The 19,552-nt window shown below is 41.9% G+C and overlaps 1 protein-coding gene and 1 pseudogene across 1 annotated transcript; one reads left to right on the forward strand and one right to left on the reverse strand.

The window, feature by feature from the left end:
* LOC120064287 overlaps positions 1 to 645 on the forward strand; it is a 10,650-nt pseudogene extending 10,005 nt beyond the window's left edge.
* A 12,062-nt stretch (positions 646 to 12,707) lies between these two features.
* LOC120063788 (guanylate-binding protein 1-like) lies at positions 12,708 to 18,212 on the reverse strand. Its single transcript, XM_039014085.1, has 10 exons — positions 18,056 to 18,212; positions 17,335 to 17,462; positions 16,630 to 16,739; positions 16,276 to 16,466; positions 15,827 to 16,069; positions 15,255 to 15,535; positions 14,744 to 14,956; positions 14,514 to 14,616; positions 14,188 to 14,381; positions 12,708 to 14,051 (listed from the first exon to the last, which is right to left on the reverse strand). Exons 1-10 carry the CDS (start codon positions 18,081 to 18,083, stop codon positions 13,830 to 13,832), a joined length of 1,713 nt encoding a protein of 570 aa, XP_038870013.1. The 5' UTR covers positions 18,084 to 18,212; the 3' UTR covers positions 12,708 to 13,829.
* Positions 18,213 to 19,552: the final 1,340 nt, after the last annotated feature.

Below are 19,552 nucleotides of genomic sequence, written 5' to 3' on the forward strand. Positions count from 1 at the left end.
CAGGTCAGATTCAATCTCAAATCAGGTGCGGTTGGCAATATCCCTGATAAGGAGCGCATGACACTCAAGCAAGACAAGATGGCCACGCCCAAACTCAAAACAGGAGCAGTTGGCAACTCTAAAGACACAACTCTGCCCAAAGTCAACACAGGTACAACTGGCAAAAGCCCTGGCTCAGAGGTCTAAAGGATTCACCAGAGATTTGTCAATGGTCCAGATCAGCAGCCACCCCTTTCTCCAGTCTCATCATTAACCAGAAGTGCCCAGTAAAACTACTAGGAAATAGTGCAACAGAAAGACTGCTGTGCAACAATGGTACAATGGGGCCAAACCAGCTGTGACTTCACAGACGTCAGTTCCTCAGTTTATAACCACTGATTTCTCATTCTGATAATATTACGTCATATTTAAAAGTTATAGATTAATCTTAAAATTGGAGAGTTAAGATTTGTGTTTTGTTCTTGGATGTAGGGTAAAATAATTGAGCTTGCTGAACTTGTCGAGGTCAAATGTGTTGTTCTATACTACACATAAGGCTAGAATGGAACTGCTCATCTTCAATGCGCTTTTCACTTAATTAAGGGATGACCATTGTCATGTTTTGTAATTGTGATTGTTGTTTGAATAAACCTTGCTTCATCTCTATTCGATAACTTTTCACATTTTCTCTGATAGTTAAGGATGACGCTAAACCTGTTTTAATGGAGATATTGATCAATGGGGAGAACTGATGAACTGAACACCACCAGCTGAATCTCTACATGGAAACATAGCACAAACATTCACATGAAAAAGAGACCGTGTCTTTCAGTCACCTCATATAAATTAATCAAATACAAACATGAGTACATCAACAGCAGGACAACAAGAGGAACTGTAATTATGGAATGATATGAACACATCTCTACTCAGATGATCAGTACCCAGATCAGCTTTAGGGCCAGGACGATACATGCAGGAATGATTTTCATATAAACTACTGATCTTCATTAGTCTGCTGCTTGGACACACCACGCACATCAAGACCTGAGGGGAATGTCAGAAAGCAGGACCAAGGTGTTATCCACCTTACTTTGATAAACCGATATACTGTACTGTAACCTGCTGAAAAAAATAGCATAGACCAGCATAGTCTAGTGACCAGCCTTTGTTGTGTTTTCTCTGGTGGCCAGCCTTAGATGTGGTTTCCTGGTGACCAGCCTTTACTGTGTTTTGGACCATGGACTTTAATTCACCCACAATTTACATTTAGAATGACTGTCAGGATTAAAAAAAGAATAATTGAGACTACCTAAACCAGCTAATCGGGAACAACAATTTCAGTAACGGTGCAATAAATCCAATTTACAGATTGGATTAGTTTAGAAAAAAGTATGTTATTTATCTTTGTGTAGCATAAAATTAATTAATATATTAATAAATCAATCAATGTACATGCAAAAACAGATATGGAAACAAACTATTTTTAAGAAATCTAACTGCAATAGAGCATCGTGGGAAATATGATAATAATGGATGTGGTTTGGTCAACCAGCTTGACCTTGGAGTATGCTATTGGCCAACAACTCAACAAACAGGTCCTGCTCTCCTTCGGTAAGTTACACTCTCTCTCTCTCTCTCATTATCTCTCTCTCTCTGTCATTATCTCTCTCTTTCTCTCTCTGTCATTATCTCTCTCTCTCTCTGTCATCTCTCTCTTTCTCTCAATTCACTTTGCTTTATTGGCATGACGTAAATGTACATATTGCCAAAGCTTACTTTGGATATTTACAATATTAAAATAATATAAAAATTGTCAACAGGACAACAGTAACAATAACCAAGGGTCAAAATAACCATACATTGAACAATAACAATAAGCATACAGTAGAGGAAATGTGCAGGTTGATTGGTCTGTCAGACACTGTCCCTCATCTTATGGCAGGCAGCAATGTAGTGCGCTGCCAACCACAGCTCCCTGCGTCCTCCCCCAACATGAGGGGTAGTAGTCTATCCTCACAGAGAGGTCTTTGAAACTTTGAATGAGGGTTTCAAATTTGGGGAATGACACCTCTCTAATTGTTTTATATTTTTTACATTTGTCAGGAAATGCAGATCTGTTTCAGGTTCTTCCTGGTTGTGCAGTGGTTGCACGCCTTCCTCTACAGGAGCCGGATTTTCCTTTGTCTACCCTTCTCAATGGTAGATTGTGCTCACTGAGCTTGTACTTGTCAAGGTTTTTTTAAGGTTTGATCAGTAACCAAGGTTAAATAGTTAGCCACTGTGTACTGTCGATTAGGGCCAGATAGCACTGCATTTTGCTTTGTGCTTGTGTTTCCCAATAAGCAATGTAGTTTTGTTTGGACGTGTTGTAATTAGTTTTATTCTGATTGATTGGATGTTCTGGTTCATGAGGCTTCAGTGCGTTAGTAGAACAGGATTGTGAACTCAGCCCCAAGACCAGATGGATGATGGGACTATTTTCTTGTTCAGCTCTTGGGCATTGCTTGGCTTAGTAAGGATATGAGAGGGGTCACTGTATTTGAGATGTTTCCAAAACTGAATTGCTTTTTTTTTAGTTTTTATTATTAGGGGATATTGGCCTAATTCTGCCCTGCATGCATTGTTTGTAGTTTTCCTCTGGACATGTAGAGAATCTACGAACTCTGCATTAGGGTTTCAATGGGTGTTTGTCCCAGTTGGTGAAATCTTGTTTGCAGTAGACCCCACACCTTGCTGTTCAATGACACAGTCAATTAGTTTAGCTAAATTTGAATAGGGTTATTTCAATTTCATTTGTTTTTAATGCGTAGAATGCCCTGCGTGCTTTCTCTCTCAGTTCATTCACTGCATCATTAAGGTGTCCAGTTGAGCTTATTTTTAAACTAAGTATTGTAGTGTGTGCAGTACTCTATATATTTTGTACCAATTTGAGAACTTTGGTCTAATTCCCTGAGATCTGGATCTTCTCTGGAAAAGCATTATTTTAGTCTTTCTGGGGTTTACTGCCATTGCCCAGGTCTGGCAGTACTGCTCTAGTAGGTCCAGGCTCTGCTGTAGGCCATGTGCTGTGGGTGACAGCAGGCATAGGTCATCTGTGAAGAGTAGGCATTTAACCTCTGAATTGTGGAGACTAACACAGGGCTGAGGAGTTTTCTAGAATAGTGGCCAATACGTTGATGTAAATATTGAAGAGTGCAGGGCTCAGATTGCAACCCTGGCGAAGGCCCCGTCCCTGGTTAAATAATTCTGTTATTTTCTTGCCAATTTTAATGCTGCACGTATTGCCAGTATACATTGATTTAATTATGTAATATGTTTTACCCCGTACACCACTTTCAATAACTTTGTAGAACAGTCCTGTATGCCAAATAGAATCAAATTCTTTTTGGAAGAAAGCAAGCGTATATTTTGCTATTATTTTGGTGGACATATTAATATATCAGGGTGTGTAGGGTGCAAATATGATCAGTCGTGCGATGTTTTGGTATAAATCCAATTTGGCTTTTACTCAAGACATTGTGCTTATTAAGGAAGTTTAGAACTCTTACATGTATAATACTACAGAAAACCTTCCCCAGGTTACTGTTCACACAAATGCCTCTGTAATTGTTAGGGTCAAATTTGTCTCTGTTCTTAAAGATTGGCGTTATGAGTCCTTGATTCCAGATATCAGGGAAATAACTTACACTCAGGATCAAATTAAACAGTTTTAATATAGCCAATTGAAATTTTGCACTAGTGGGTTTCAGCATCTCCTTTAGGATGCTATCAGTTCTGCATGCTTTTTTTAATTTGAGAGCCTGAAGTTTCTTATAGAGCTCCTAGTCAGTAATTGGGGAGTCCAATGGATTTTGATTGTCCTTTATAGCTTTTTCTAATCCATTCAACTTCTCATGAATTTGGCATTGTTCTGCGTTTGTGTCAATTTGAACGCTGTTGTAGAGTGTTTTAAAATGGGTTGTCCATATGTCACCATTTTGTATCACTAATTCCTCTCATTTAGTTTTTTGTAGTTTTTCCCCCCAATTTTGCCAGAAGTTGTTTGTGTTTATGGACTACTCAATTAGTGTCAGCTTTTGCACTGTTTGCACTGTGCTTTTTTGTTTTTGGTTCTGAGTGTACGTTTTTATAATTTTAAAGTCTCACAGTAATGAAGGTGTAATTCACCATTATTTGGGTCTCTGTGCTTTTGGTTGGATTGTAATTTTACAATCTGCATCAAACCAGTTGTCATCTGTGGTCTTTTTAAAAATATTTTGAGAGTTTGGATTTTTTGGTTACAGGTTACTTTCTAGTATTCGTCTGTGCTGTTTTGGGCCCATCTGTATGAATTTCTGATGTTGTATAGCTTACTGGGCTGTGAATGTGTGGTTGTTTCCATGTCTGTTCTTTTGAGGAACAATGTAATTTGGCTGTGATCAGACAGAGGTGTTAGTGGCTTGACAGTGAATGAGCTGAGAGAGAAAGGGTCAATGTCTGTAATCCTATAGTCTTACTGTGCTGTGGCCAAGAGGTGAGCAATTGGTGAATCTCCCCAAAGAGTCCCCCTGTAACCTAGCATTAACAAAGTACAGACCCTGGCTTCGACAGAGCTGCAACAGATCCCTTCCGTTTTTGTTGATGGTGCTGTCACTGTTGTTTCTATGGGTGAGATTAAGGCAGTTAGAAACAGTATGGCCTGAAATAAAGCTTTCCCCTCATATGGTCGTTAGATCAGGTAGTATTCCTGTGCGCGCATTTGTGTCCCCACAGATGAGAACATTTCCCTGGGCCTGGAAATGGCACGTCTCTTCTTCAAGGGTGGGGAAGATCTCCTCTGAGTAATTTGGGGATTCTGAGGGGGGATATATATTGCGCAAAGGAACACATATTTTCTGTCAGTACAAGTTATTTTTTCAGTTTTAACCAAATGTGATATTTACCCATTTTGAGGGGATCAATTAGATTTTTTAGTTCGGATTTGTACCAAATTATCAATCCTCCAGAGTCTGTGGGACAGTGAGTGACAATGTCAGCTTTACACCATGTCTCCTACAGAATGATGACGTCAACATCTTTAAGTTTATTGTTGAACTTCAGTGCTAAACTCTTCAGTCCAAAGAATGATGAGATTAGGCCCTGAATGTTCCACATGCTAACTGATAGTGATTTCATATTGCAAAAAGAAAGAATAGCAGTCATAAATACAGTAACTACCAACTATTACGTTGTTAAGAGTGAGATAAACAGGATAACAGCAAAAACAATATATGTTATATACAGTTGAAGTTGGAAGTTTACGTACACCTACGCCAAATTAATTTAAACTCAGTTTTTCCACAATTCCTGACATTTAATCCTAGTAAGAATAACCTGTCTTAGGTCAGTTAGGATCACCACTTTATTTTAAGAATGTGAAATGTCAGAATAATAGTAGAGAGAATGATTTATTTCAGCTTTTATTTCGTTCATCACATTCCCAGTGGGTCAGAAGTTTACATACACTCAATTAGTATTTGGTAGAATTCCTTTAAATTGTTTAACTTGGGTCAAACATTTCAGGTAGCCTACCACAAGCTTCCCACAATAAGTTGGGTGAATTTTGGCCCATTCCTGCTGACAGAGCTGATGTAACTTAGTCAGGTTTGTAGGCTTCCTTGCTCGCACACGCTTTTTCATTTCTGCCCACAAATTTTCTATGGGATATAGGTCAGGGCTTTGTGATGGCCACCCCAATACCTTGACTTTGTTGACCTTAAGCATTTTGCCACAACTTTGGAAGTTTGTCTCAAGTATGTCTCAAAGATGTTGCTTCAATATATCCACATAATTTTCCATCGTCATGATGCCATCTATTTTGTGAAGTGCACCAGTCCCTCCTGCAGCAAAGCACCCCCACAACATGATGCCACCCCCGTACCTCACGGTTGGGATGGTGTTCTTCGGCTTGCAAGCGTCCCCCTTTTTCCTCCAAACATAACGATGGTCATTATGGCCAAACAGTTCTATTTTTGTTTCATCAGACCAGAGGACATTTCTCAAAAAGTACGACCTTTGTCCCCAAGTGCAGCTGCAAACCGTAGTCTGGCTTTTTTATGGCGGTTTTGGAGCAGTGGCTTCTTCCTTGCTGTGCGGCCTTTCAGGTTATGTCGATATAGGACTCATTTTACTGTGGATATAGATAATTTTGTACCTGTTTCCTCCAGCATCTTCACAAGGTCCTTTGCTGTTGTTCTGGGATTGATTTGCACTTTTCGCACCAAAGTACGTTCATCTCTAGGAGACAGAACGCGTCTCCTTCCCTGAGCGGTATGATGGCTGTGTGGTCCCATGGTGTTTATACTTGCGTACTATTGTTTGTACAGATGAACGTGGTACCTTCAGGCGTTTGGAAATTGCTCCCAAGGATGAACCAGACTTGTGGAGGTCTACAATTCTTTTTCTGAGGTCTTGGCTGTTTTCCTTTGATTTTCCCATGATGTCAAGCAAAGAGGCACTGAGTTTGAAGGTAGGCCTTGAAATACATCAACAAGTACACCTCCAATTGACTCAAATGATTTCAAGTAGCCTATCAGAAGCTTCTGAAGCCATTACATAATTTTCTGGAATTTTCCAAGCTGTTTAAAGGCACAGTCAACTTAGTGTATGTAAACTTTGTGTATGTAGTGTATGTAAACATTGTGATACAGTGAAATAAGTGAAATAATCTGTCTGTAAACAATTGTTGGAAAAATTACTTGTGTCATGCATAAAGTAGATGTCCTAACCGACTTGCCAAAACTATAGTTTGTGAACAAGAAATTTGTGGAGTGGTTGAAAACGAGTTTTAATGACTCCAACCTAAGTGTATGTAAACTTCTGACTTCAACTGTATATATATGTTCCTATTCATTGAACAAGTAAACTTTTAGTACAATAGGTGTGTGTGTGTGTGTGTGTGTGTGTGTGTGTGTGCGTGTGTTTAGTGCAGATGTATTGGAGGAGCTGTTTAATCTCACTTAATCCTACAGGGTTCTCATGTCCTCTGACGACCTCTGCGTAGCTGCCCTGGTCCTGCTGTTGGACCCTGTGGAGTGGAGGGGGGCCAGGTCTGGGCCTTGGGGCTTCCTCTCTGGTCTGGTAGAGGTGGTGGTCTGATGCGGGGTAGTAGGCTGGGCCCGGTCCAGTCTGGCTAAGCCGATGAATGTGGTGATGCTCTGGTGGTGGGTGGGGCCTGTGGGGTGCGCTGGGTCTGGTGGGGCGTTGAGAGTGCCTGGGGCTCCTTGGTGGTGCAGTGGTCTGGTAGGGGTATCTGGGTGGTCCTCTGCGGCATGGGATGTTTGTCTACCAAGTACCACGTGTGACGACCCTCCCACTCTGTCTGCCGTATTCTCTCTCTGTTCTTGTTTCCTTATTAGGATGCCGGTGGGCGGAGTTGGGAGGGTCGTCAGCTACATGGGAAACACCTGGGCCCAGTGTGTCCCAGGATAAATACACCACTTCCCCATTCATGGAAGAGACTCTCTCCATGCAGACACCTTGATAGATTTTGTTGTGTATCTTGGTGCTTTTTGGTTGTTTGCTTTGGCACCTTTCAACACCCTGCATTATCACATTCATGCATGCTAAACACTCACTTACACTACTGATTACACACACCATTGTATATTGTACTTAGTTACTTTATTTAATAAATATATGTTTTGTTATTCCTTATCTCCACGTGGTCTCCCTTTTGTTACGGGCTTTGAGCCGGTTCGTGATGAGACTTGGCACACATCCCTACTGTCTGCTTCCTCAGGTGCGAGTGGTCGTGCAGATGCTCTGGGGTGATTGTTGGGTGGTGAGCAACGTGCACGTTCGGGAGTAGGCCACACCCTCTGGTGATGTCAGGGTTGACTTTCTGAATGGTATGGGGATGAAAGTCTTTGCGGGGCAGCAGAGTGGAGATGGGGATGTGGGAGTTGGGGAACCACTCAAAGGCCCTCTCTGCTACTCTGTTGACCAGAGCTCCCTACTCTCTCCTGCTCCTCTCGCAGGTTGTTGGTGCCGGTGTGAATAATAATGTGGACTGGTGTGCCAAAGTCAGACTGGGACAGGATGTGGAGTGCATCCTGTGTTTTTGGACACCATATTTTGGACACCTTGTGGTGGGGGAAGAGTTTATCCTCTTGGATGAATTTCCCATTTGAGTCAATGAGGATGGCCACATCAGTGGGTTTTACGGTCAGGGGATGGGGTACACAGGGCCTGTGTACAAGGAGGGGTGTGTGGGGGTGTGTCAGGGGGGGGGCAGAGAGCTTCTCTCTGTAGTAGGTGTCCCCATGTGAGCCTCCTTGTTGACTGGGGGTGTGGGGAAAGGGTTGTCGGTATGGGGGGGGTGGGGGGGGGGGGGGGGGGTGAAGGTGGGGTCAGTGGGGTCGTTAGGGGCTACAGCTTCTCTCTAGGGGTATCTACAGTCTGCTCTCTGTGCTGTAGCACCCTCTTGATGACAGAAAATTCCTTTGCCATCTCCTCCTTTACCTGCACCAGCTCTCTCCTCATGGTGGCCTTTACCTCCTCAAGAGCTGTGCTCAGCTCCTGGACAGAGTTCTTGAGCTGCGCCCTGCACTGGTTGATCTGTCCTGTAGTAGCTCTGTGTCTGGGCTCGAGGTGGTGTAGCTCATTAACCCATACCTCTAACAGAGCCAGCCTGTCTCTCAGTAGGCTGATGGTAGTGTGGTCTTGGCTCTGGTGGTGGTAGGCAGGCAGGGGGGAGGATAGACCTGTTGTGTGGGTGTAGGTGTGGGCCTGGGCTCCTGCTGTTGGGGTGCCTGAGGGGAGAGGTCGGGGTGCTGTCCTTGTCTTTTTTGTTTCCGCTATCTTCCTTAGGGTGGGGAAGTCTTGCACAAAAGAGCTGAGTGCAGCCTCACTGCCCTGGACCATGACAGTGCCGTTCTGGTACATGTTCACCGTCAGAAACCTGTTTTCCTGATCCTTCTCACTGTCCTCAAAAATGTGGATTTGCCTTCTCTTGCAGATGCCTTTCTTGTGGTATAGCTGAAATGCCTGGTTACAGCTGTATGCCAGGCAGTAGTGTGGTCTGTGTAAAATAACAGGTTTGCAACAGTCCTGTTGTGTGAGCAGTCGGCAAATAAAGTTTCTGGGTTCTCCCTCAGAATTCTGTGTCTAAAATTGATTCTTCCCTTCTCTGATTTGATTCTATTGAGAATTTTCCAGAACATGTGTGGCCATTATACATTTCAGGATAGTCAGCAAAACTAGTGCACTCTATGTGTGCCCTGGGTCATTAGACACCATTAGACATGCACCTGTCGGGGTGTGGACACGACTGGTTATTCCTGTAACTGTGTTATCGCCTGATATACTGTTGCTATGGTTACACCGCTTGGGTCTTTTCCAGAACATGGGTGTCCCTTTCAGAGGAGTTAGCAGGATGACATGTCTGGTTATTTCTGTAAAGTGCCAAGGACTGGTCCCACATGCACTCACCTGTCTTAGTCGAGAACATGTCTGTCTTTTTAAACTATTGCTGTGGCTCTACTGTTTCCATGCCCTAATATGAAACCAAACTAAACTTAGTGCAAGGCAATAAGATAACGGTGGCTAAATGCCAGAGGGAATGAGTCATTAAGAGGAGTTTACTATGGGTGTGATGTAAGGAGGAAAAATGTATAAGAAGTATGTGCCAAGACTGGAAAGTTAGTTGTTTTCATGAACCAGCTCGGCTTGTCGTGTCGTGGAAAATTGCAAGATTATGTTATAATGCTTGTATTGCATGATAATGGTTGTTTTATTCAACAGAATAGAGTGTTCTGTTAACTATTGTGTGTGTGTTCCACTGAGGATGGGCCTCTATAGATAGCACTGACAGAGCTATCGATGTCTTTGGGTGATAAAACCTAGAGCATTCCAGATAACATGAGGTAATGTTTTTGTGCTATGAAGTACCAGGAACGAGATTAGAACCTCGTCTTAGGGGCCAAACTGAACGATAATTTATAGTGAATGCTATCTGGGATAGTCCTCTCTCTCAAGTAAAAATATTTCTTTGTAAACTGTTCCTAAGATCTGTGGTTCGTCATGTAAGTTGAGAGGGGTGTATCTTGACTATAAATGATCTTTGTACTTTTCTGTTGTGACTTTAATGGTTCATTAGAGATGGCGCATTATTGAAAGTCAAAGGCTATTGCAAAGCTCTTATTATTAAAGATGTAGTTTAAGTATAACTCTGACTGGTGTGTGAAGTTTGTTAAAACTCCTCATTTGGTAAAGCAGAAATATGCCACCACAGATGTAATGAAAGTATATTCGAACTCACAGGCTCAGGTATTTGAGAAATATGATTGACTGAATATTTCCATGACAATAACTGCTGGAAATTCAAAGGGGGGGTCTATTAGTCTCTGCTTCTGCTGCTAGCACTGCCCCAGTGGCCATGTTGCTATGGTTACCACCAGTAAACAGTTGGAACTAGAACGGTGAGGCTAGTTGGACACATTTTAATTTGGCTAGCTAACACGATTAAGATTGTTTTTTTTTAACTCACTCTCTGTCAATCTTTTCCTCCTGTGTTGATCTTGAGTTCTAAAATTTGATTACCTATAATTTTTTGCTAATTTAATCATGTTAATCTCACTCTTAACAACCAGAAAGTTATAACAAGTCAGGAGTTGTTCTTCTGCATGATTTCTCTCTCCCTCTTCTCCCCATTGCTAAGGCCATTGATTCTCTCTCACGCATTGTGTGTTTCTGAATAACAAATGGCACACCTGAAGTTCCCTTGGGGAAAATGCAGTGCATTCAATCCACTGTTGCCCCACCAACATTTCTCCTATTTACTGAGTCACCTTGTAATAGCAGTGGGAAAATAGCAGTGAGATGAGTCATTCAAACAGGTTGCTGAAAATGTTATGACGGCAATTTCTACAGTAGCTATTCCTTCAGGTCCTAGATTAAATACTTTGGTCTTTGATGTTCATTTGGATGTAAAACTGGATTTATAGTTTCTGTTCAATATGTAAGCAGCCACAGGAAGACACATCCACAATAACAGAAAACGCTCTATCGCTCTCTCAACCCATATGGATAACCTACCCATAACCCTTGCCTTTGGACCCACTATTAAGGGGTGTGAATGTGTGGGCTCAATGAAAATCCAATGACCTTTGTAATGTCTAAAACACTGTACAGTACACTAATGGTAGGAAAAGAAAGTGGCATTCTCTCAACCATAGGGTCACACTATTAAGAAACAGATTATGTTCGCTTTGGTTTTTATTGACACTTTCTAGATGAAGCCGAACCTTATGGGGCGGTTTCTCAGCCACAGATCAAGCCTAGTTCCATGGACAAAAAAACATAAATACAAATGGTGAATGGAAAATCTCCACCACACCTTGTCAGTTTGTGATGGAAATTACTGATGGAAATGACATTTCTACAGTGTCTGGAGAAAATTGACAGACAGCTTAGCATGCTTTGAATAGTATTACAGCAAGCATATTGTTTACACTAAATACATAAAATACAAAAAAAGCTAAAGTTCTACCACAAATTAAAGACATTATAGCCTGTTTGGAAATGACTGACAATTAAAATATTCTCTACACAAGCATCCACTACTCTGGATGGTTTTGACTTAGAATATGTGGACAACTACAAATACCTAGGTGTCTGGCTAGACTGTAAACTCTCCTTCCAGACTCACATTAAGCATCTCCAATCCAAAATTAAATCTAGAATCGGCTTCCTATTTCGCAACAAAGCATCCTTCACTCCTGCTGCCAAACATACTATCCTACCGATCCTTGACTTCGGTGATGTCATTTACAAAATAGCCTCCAACACTCTACTCAGCAAATTGGATGCAGTCTATCACAGTGCCATCCGTTTTGTCACCAAAGCCCCATATACTACCCACCACTGTGACCTCTATGCTCTCGTTGGTTGCCTTCGCTTCATATTCGTCGCCCAACCCACTGGCTCCAGGTCATCTATGTTTTTGTTAGGTAAAGCCCCGCCTTATCTCAGCTCACTGGTCACCATAGCAGCACCCACCCATAGCACGCGCTCCAGCAGGCATATTTCACTGGTAACCCCCAAAGCAACTCCTCCTTTGGCCACCTTTCCTTCCAATTCTCTGCTGCCAATGACTGGAACGAATTGCAAAAATCACTGAAGCTGGAGACTCATATCTCCCTCACTAACTTTAAGCATCAGCTGTCAGAGCAATTTACAGATCATTGCACCTGTACATAGCCCATCTGTAAATAGCCCACCCAACTACCTCATGCCCATATTGTTATTTTTATTTTTGCTCCTTTGCACCCCAGTGTCTCTACTTGCCACTATGGCCTATTTATTGCCTTACCTCCCTAATCTTACTTCATTTGCACACACTGTATATAGACTTTTGTATTTTGTTATTGACTGTACGCTTGTTTATTCCATGTGTAACTCCGTGTTGTTTGTGTCGCAGTGCTTTGTTTTATCTTAGCCAGGTCGCAGTTGTAAATGAGAACTTGTTCTCAACTGGCCTACCTGGTTAAATAAAGGTGAAATAAACAAAAATATTTAAAATGAATAAACAATATTCCTAATTTAAATTCAAATGGGTTAAATGGAATAGTAACTGAAAATAAGGATACTGACTCTAGGCCTATAACCACTCACATGTAGTGTAATATAATATTAACTCCTACTGAATTATGCATTTCTTGCAGTAAAATGATACAATAAATGTTAGTTTTGTCTTGGAACAGGAGTGGAGAAATATTTATTTCAGCATCTCTTGAGAAAATGTGAATGCGTTGTTATGACACTATTCTGCAACCAGCCAGTATTTCAAAGACATCAAATATTCACCCAAGACGAAGTAAAGTCTTATCAGAAACATGTTTTATAGTTCTCAAATTTGTATTTCCTTAAAACCAGTCAACTGATGACATTTGGACATTTTGCACAGGACCAATAGTTCCACTGTTTTGGAGTTATTGCGTTTTCTCCCTGGTTCCTAAACAAAACACAACTATACCGGTGTTAACTACATGAATAATGCCTTCATGCTATCTATGTAAGACATTATTCTGGTGAGCACTACAATATTTAGTCATGACAGACAAGAAGCTGCATGTATCTAACTATAGTTGATAAACAAATGACCAACCAAATCTCAGAAATTATAATATGGCCAACCAAATCTAGAAAATTATAGGCAATAACTTGTCTAAATTAGGGGTGAAAGTAGCCAGTAGGCTATATGGTCCAGTACGGAGTATCAGCAAAATAAATTATCATGGTGGATCGAAATGTGCTTTTAGCCTACTTTTTAAAGTGATTTGTTTGACAATCAGATGAAAACATCATCACACAACACCAATGATATGTGAAATTGAGCCTGTGCAGACCGTGGAAAACAATAAACGGAATAGGACATTTACATGCCACAGTTTACCGTCTAAGATCAGCATATCCCAGGCATCTTATACGGGATTCTCATAACCGGGATACAAGCTTTTTCGGGTTATTGTAAATGGAATATGACGTTTATATGCATCAACTCAAAAACAGAGTACTTGAGTATCCCGAATAATAACAGGATATTGGTCTGCATGTAAATGTCGTCAGTGTTAAAAAGAAGTAGGCCTATTTGGTAATAGTAAAACAACTGCAAAACCATTTTTAAGAGTGCTTTCTAAAAATTCTACTTCATTATGATTAGGCATGCTAATTATTTATTCAAATGACGTACAAAAAAAACTAACATCAAATAAAACCTTGACTGAGTGCTTAATCTAAATCCATGAATCAACTACCAATAAATACACATTCAGTCAATCCATATGTCTATAAGAATAATAGCTCATCATCCTCCTCGGGAACCTACATCAGAACCACTTAGACAGCCATTTCACAGCCATTCCTCCTACTTTGGGAAGTATTCCTGGAAGGAACAAGGTAGCTGCAGTCCCAACAGTATCCAGAGCTGTGCTCATAAATGAGGGTTTTTTCTCTTCCTCTTGTGCCTTCGCACCCTTAAGCGCATCTATCTCTCTTTGCATTTGGTGTGCTCTGTCATCAAACCCTTGTTGGAGAAGGTCATTCTGCTCCTGAAATTACAAGGTTTGTTTTTACACATCACGGACTGTGTCATTAAAACAAAACACATACACAGTTAATCTTACCCCTAGAGTTCCTGTAGTTTTAAAGTGTTGTCCTCAATGTTTGTGTTTTTTAAATTCCTACCTTAAGTCTGGCCTGCAGAACTCTATCGTGCTCTGCCAAGGCATTTATAATGTCTCTCTCCATCCTCTCCATCAGCTGGTTCACATTCTCCTCATACGTCCTCTGCTGGTCCGCTCTCAACCTCTCCTGGACAACCAGCTGCTCCTCCATGGCTCGATTCTCCCGCTCAGATGCCTCCCTTTTCGCTTGCTCCGCTGCAGGTAGACAGAGTATGTGTGAGAGAGAGAGATAAATATCAAAGAGAACGAGAGGTAAGCCTCCATTTGGTGATCATTAGAATGTTGTTGCCAGGTCATGGAGTGCATATTCATGGTGACCTATATCACCTTCTGCTCTCTGCTCAGCTTCAGTGAGGGACTGGTCTGCTGACAGGATGGTCTGACCAATGATGGCCTTCCTTTCCAAGTACTCCTTCAGTACCTCTTCAGCCTGGAACCACCACACATAATATTTAACTTTCAACATCACATCAGTGCATTCATAACTCCTTTGACCAGCATCCACAAAACATGATAATTACATAATTTCCTAAAATAGCACCACCTCCCCAACATACCTTCACTCCCCTGCCTCCCTCAGATCTGTATTCGCTGGTGGCCAGTTTCAGGTCGTTGCAGTACTCTTTGTATCCTCCAGGGGTCATGTAGGAGTCATCCCTTATTTTCTCCTCCAAGGGGGCAAAGATGCATTCGATTTTGGACTCGCATGCCTTCTGGGACTCCTTGTAGTTCCTCTCACAGATCTTCTCATACTCCTCTTGAAGCACTTTCTATTTTTGTGTTTGAGAGGTTGGTTCAGAATGTACCAGAACAAACCAGAATGTCTTGGTTCAGTTGAGGTAATAAATGGTGAATAATCTGTCAATGTGCCCTTGAGTAAGGCACTTAACCCTAATTGCTGCTGTAAGTCGCTCTGGATAAGTGTGTCTGCTAAATGACTAAAATGTACATGTAAGTGTAGCATAAAGGGGTAGCTCACACAAATGACAAATTATCCTCATCTTGTTAAATACATGCATCACTGAATTGAATATTGACTCATTGAATATAGAATCTACATTCCCATACCATGAGCTCCAACTGGTACTTCTGGTCCTCGTCTTTGAAGGAGTTGTTGATGAATATGGCCACAGCCTCCTTCTCCATGACAGCATGCACTTCAGACAGCTCCTCTTGGGTCTCTGTGGGGTAGGCTACCCAGTCAGCCATGCCCTTTTGGTAGTGGGCCCTGGCCCTCTCGATGGCACTGGAGTTCTCAATTTGGGCCAGAGCCAACACAGCATTGTCCAGGCAGGGGATCTGCCCGCTCCGGATGGCAGACACATACGTCTCTGCCAGGTTTCCCAGCACTGCAGGAGAGGGCAGGAAATTAGCATATCTGGTAGTTGTGGTAGTGATGGTGGTAGTACTGTAGTGGTCAGTGGTGCTTGTATAGAAGTAAAGTAAGTAGTAGAATTAGTAGGAATTGAAGTACTAATGCGTTGTTACTTGTACTGGTCATGGTGGTTGTAGTAATCATCATAATAATAATAATAGAGGAACTGGTTATAGTAGCAGCAGTAGTTTAGTTGTATTATCAAACATCATGACCTACTTTCATAAGTGCTTTCCATCCTCAATACCAGTGTTGTAATACTCACGTCTGCCGGTAACTTTCAGGCCCTGTTTCAGGGTCTTGGTCTTGGCCTCCTTGAAGACGTGGTCACAGAACTCCTTGGCTTGCTCCAGAAAGGCAGGCTCCAGGTCAGAGTCGGTCAGCTCCTCCATACGTCTCATTTTGTCTCCGCTGGCTGGCCTCTCAAACACAAAGCACCAGCGAGGAGAGAAATAGTTCCGCAGGCAGCTACGAGGCAGATTGTATGCCTGATTTTTCTTACTATGACCTTTGTAAATAAAAGGAAAAGTACATCAATCATTAATTAACAAATTAAATGTTTAACCGTGACATTTTTTGTGTGGAAGAAAAGCATTTCATATTTTTATATCCAACATGTCTTTTGTAAAGGTATTGTCAACATTGGTAAATTCAATCTAACCATGGTTTAGATTAAGAGATTAAGTTAGCTGTGCTAGCTGGTGTTCCCTTCACCTGTTCTCCGTTTAAGAGCGTTCTCCAGGTACTCATTGGCTGTGATGGGTCTCCCATCAACCTCCAGGGTCAGGGTGAAATCTCTGACTGTCCACACAAAGGAAGGAAAGTAACGCAGGTACTCTGAAGATTCCTCCCCGTCTCGCTGGTTGGATTTCACCTTGATGTGCTCTGTCAGTTCTGTCACATAGCTGTAGAAGGCGGTATTGAGGACAAAATGAACCCAGATTTACTAACATACAGTATAGTGCTGAGCGATTAGCGCTTTTTGAGGTCAGTTCGGTTGTTGGGGATGAAATGAATCCAGACATACAACACTACACTATATTTCTTTATAGGCCTGCTGAAGGATACTGTAGTTTCTCCAGGGCGTTGTTGTCGATGGTTCCCAGGCTGTTGTACACCAGAGTACTGCTGAGCAGGACAGCCAGGGAAAAGATCCAGTTGTCATTCTTCTCATCACCCTGCAGACACAACAGAAGGAACACATTGGTACTCTGTTCATACTAGTGAAATTAAGTCAGTAACTAAATGTCTACTCCATACGCCGTTTTATGGGCTCCCTACCTAAATAAAGGTCAAAGCTGGAATACTTAATTGAAACATTAACAAAGCTGCACCCTAACTCAGTTTTGGTTTTAAAAAAAAAAAAAAAATGAGGGATGAGCCTAGAGAAATGTAACCACTCAAATTCATAGACTGAGCTATTGGTGCAATGACTCACCATCCGTGACATCATCATTGTAGTTAACCATGATGTTATACAGTGTTTAATTACATTTACAACATTGGAGTAAAACAAGCTTATATTTTGGGTTCTGATGGGGTATGACAGTTGAACTAAGCTCATGGGTCATTATTTATTTGTTATACTCTTTAGAATCAATGGGTATACATCACACATTTATAAGTCAGACATTATATACAGATGATGACATCAGCTATCAGTACTAGACACAGTTTATTGAGATAACATGGGATTTTACCCATAGCAATGTTATATTCTGTCATCTAAACAGCCATAAGGTTTTTGACAGAGAGTGAACTTTGCCCTCCCACCTTCTCCACGTCCCCCAGACCCTCTGTATCCAGCAGCACCAGGGTGTGGTCTCTTTTTTCAGGGTGAGGCACACACCACATCCAGATGCCCTTAGTTTTGGACTGGATGGTGGCTCCCAGGGCAAAACCTTGAGGACAGAGGATAAAAACAGTTCTTAGGATGGAATCTGTAAAGAGGCAGCAGGATATAAAGTGTTTACGCAAGGCTGCTGGTTTTCAGATTAACCTTTTTGTCTAGTTATACTGTATATCATACTGACAGACTGAAAGTGAAACTAGCAGCCAGTGCAAAACGACACCCTGATCTACACAACCCACCTAGAACAAATGTGGTCGGAACAAAATGTTTTTTGCATGTTTGCTCTGCTGTCTGGTTGTACGTTATGGTGTAAAACTGAAAGAGAAACTGTAGTTTCCACAATGCAATAACAGGGTGTGTCGAATTTCCAATATTGGAGAGAAAAAAACATCAAATCCTAATGTGGTCAGAACAGGACAAATCTGTACTTTGGTGCAGCATATCTGTCTCTAACTCAATGACAAATGCAGTACATAAGTTAACACATTCTGTTTCACATTTCTATTACCCTATCTTTATGAGAAATAATTATCTTATACATAATCATTCCTTAACCATATAACAGTGTTGCGGTCATGCATATTGTTATGTACATTGTTCGGACTTTGGACCATAGATAAAAAAAATGCTTGAGTGGTTCACCTTTCCTCTTTCCAGCCAGCTTGTTCATGAGGTAGGACTTGCCGGTGCATTACAGCCCGACCACCGACACCACTACCACATGCTGGTCAATCTGGTCCAGGATGTCCAGTGCACTGCGGACAACACGCAGCTTCCCATCACTGTCGTTCTCTAATCAGACATACTGGTTCCTTCATGGATACTCTCTGGCCTGCCATGATGCTGTCCTATAGAAACGATTGCAAGGACACCCAATAACTTTTAACTGGGTAGGGTACTGTGTGTGTGTCACAGTCCCTACAGACGTTTTATTGCAATTAAATGTAATGTGATAAAGGAGGCACAGGAACAGGTGATAATGAGTGAATCAAGACTTATCAACAGATTGGGTGGACAGTGACAAAAAAATTATAATAAATTCAGGCCCGGTCCTGGCCGTTCTGTCGCCCTACGCCAGACAAAATAAATTCCCTCTCCTATACCCCACAAAGCTAGAATAGTCCCAGAAAGCACAAAGACGTTGAAAATACGTCTAAAATAGTTTTTAAAAATTGGGTCATTTTTCAGTTCTGAATGAAAGTTGAAAATACCATCTATTTTTCGACCAAATCAAGGCCGGTCCAGACCGGACGATGTCTGAACCAAACAGACGTCTATGATTGATTCAAGACATCCAAAAGACATCGGTGTTGGTCTGTGTTTACTGGGATGTAACCTACAGCAGTGGTTCCCAAACTATGAGGGCGCAAGGGGTCGGCAGGTGGGGTGCGGGTATGGATTCGGCTATTTCAGCTACACCCAATTCTGATAGGCGTATCAAATCGAGCACACAGCCATGCAATCTCCATAGACAAACATTGGCAGTAGAATGGCCTTACTGAAGAGCTCAGTGACTTTCAACATGGCACAGTCATAGGATGCCATCTCTCCAACAAGTCACTTCGTCAAATTTCTGCCCTGCTAAAGCTGGCTCGGTCAAATGTAAGTGCTGTTATTGTGAAGTGGAAACGTCTAGGAACAACAATGGCTCAGCCGCAAAGTGGTAGGCCACACAAGCTCACAGCATGAGACCGGCAAGTGCTGAAGCGCGTAAAATATCATATGTTCTCGGTTGCAATACTCACAACAGAGTTCCAAACTCCCTCTAGAATCAATGTCAGCACAAGAACAGTTAGTCGGGAGCTTCATGAAATGGGTTTCCATGGCCGAGCAGCCACACACAAGCCTAAGATCACAATGTGCAATGCCAAGCGTCGGCTGGAGTGGTGTAAAGCTCGCAGCCATTGGATTCTGGATCAGTGGAAACGCGTTCTCTGGAGTGATGAATCACACTCCCTCATCTGGCAGTCTGACAGACAAATCTGGGTGTGGCGGATGCCAGGAGAATGCTACCTGTCCGAATACATAGTGCCAACTGTAAAGTCTCTATATACAGTTCCTTTATTTACACAAGTATTCAGAACCCTTGCTATGATACTAGAAATTGAACTCAGGTGCATCTGTTTCCATTGATCATCC

Source organism: Salvelinus namaycush, chromosome 19, assembly GCF_016432855.1.
Source record: "Salvelinus namaycush isolate Seneca chromosome 19, SaNama_1.0, whole genome shotgun sequence".
Lineage (NCBI taxonomy): Eukaryota > Metazoa > Chordata > Actinopteri > Salmoniformes > Salmonidae > Salvelinus > Salvelinus namaycush.

What these genes read in the sequence shown, in the direction of transcription:
- LOC120063788 (XM_039014085.1), bottom strand. Translation starts at nt 18,083, where the DNA reads ATGAACAAGCTGGCTGGAAAGAGGAAAG. An exon ending in GTCTGGGGGACGTGGAGAAG is followed by an intron (nt 16,740 to 17,334) that starts GTGGGAGGGCAA and finishes TTGTGTCTGCAG; the next exon opens with GGTGATGAGAAGAATGACAA. An exon ending in AGGGAGGCAGGGGAGTGAAG is followed by an intron (nt 14,617 to 14,743) that starts GTATGTTGGGGA and finishes TGGTGGTTCCAG; the next exon opens with GCTGAAGAGGTACTGAAGGA.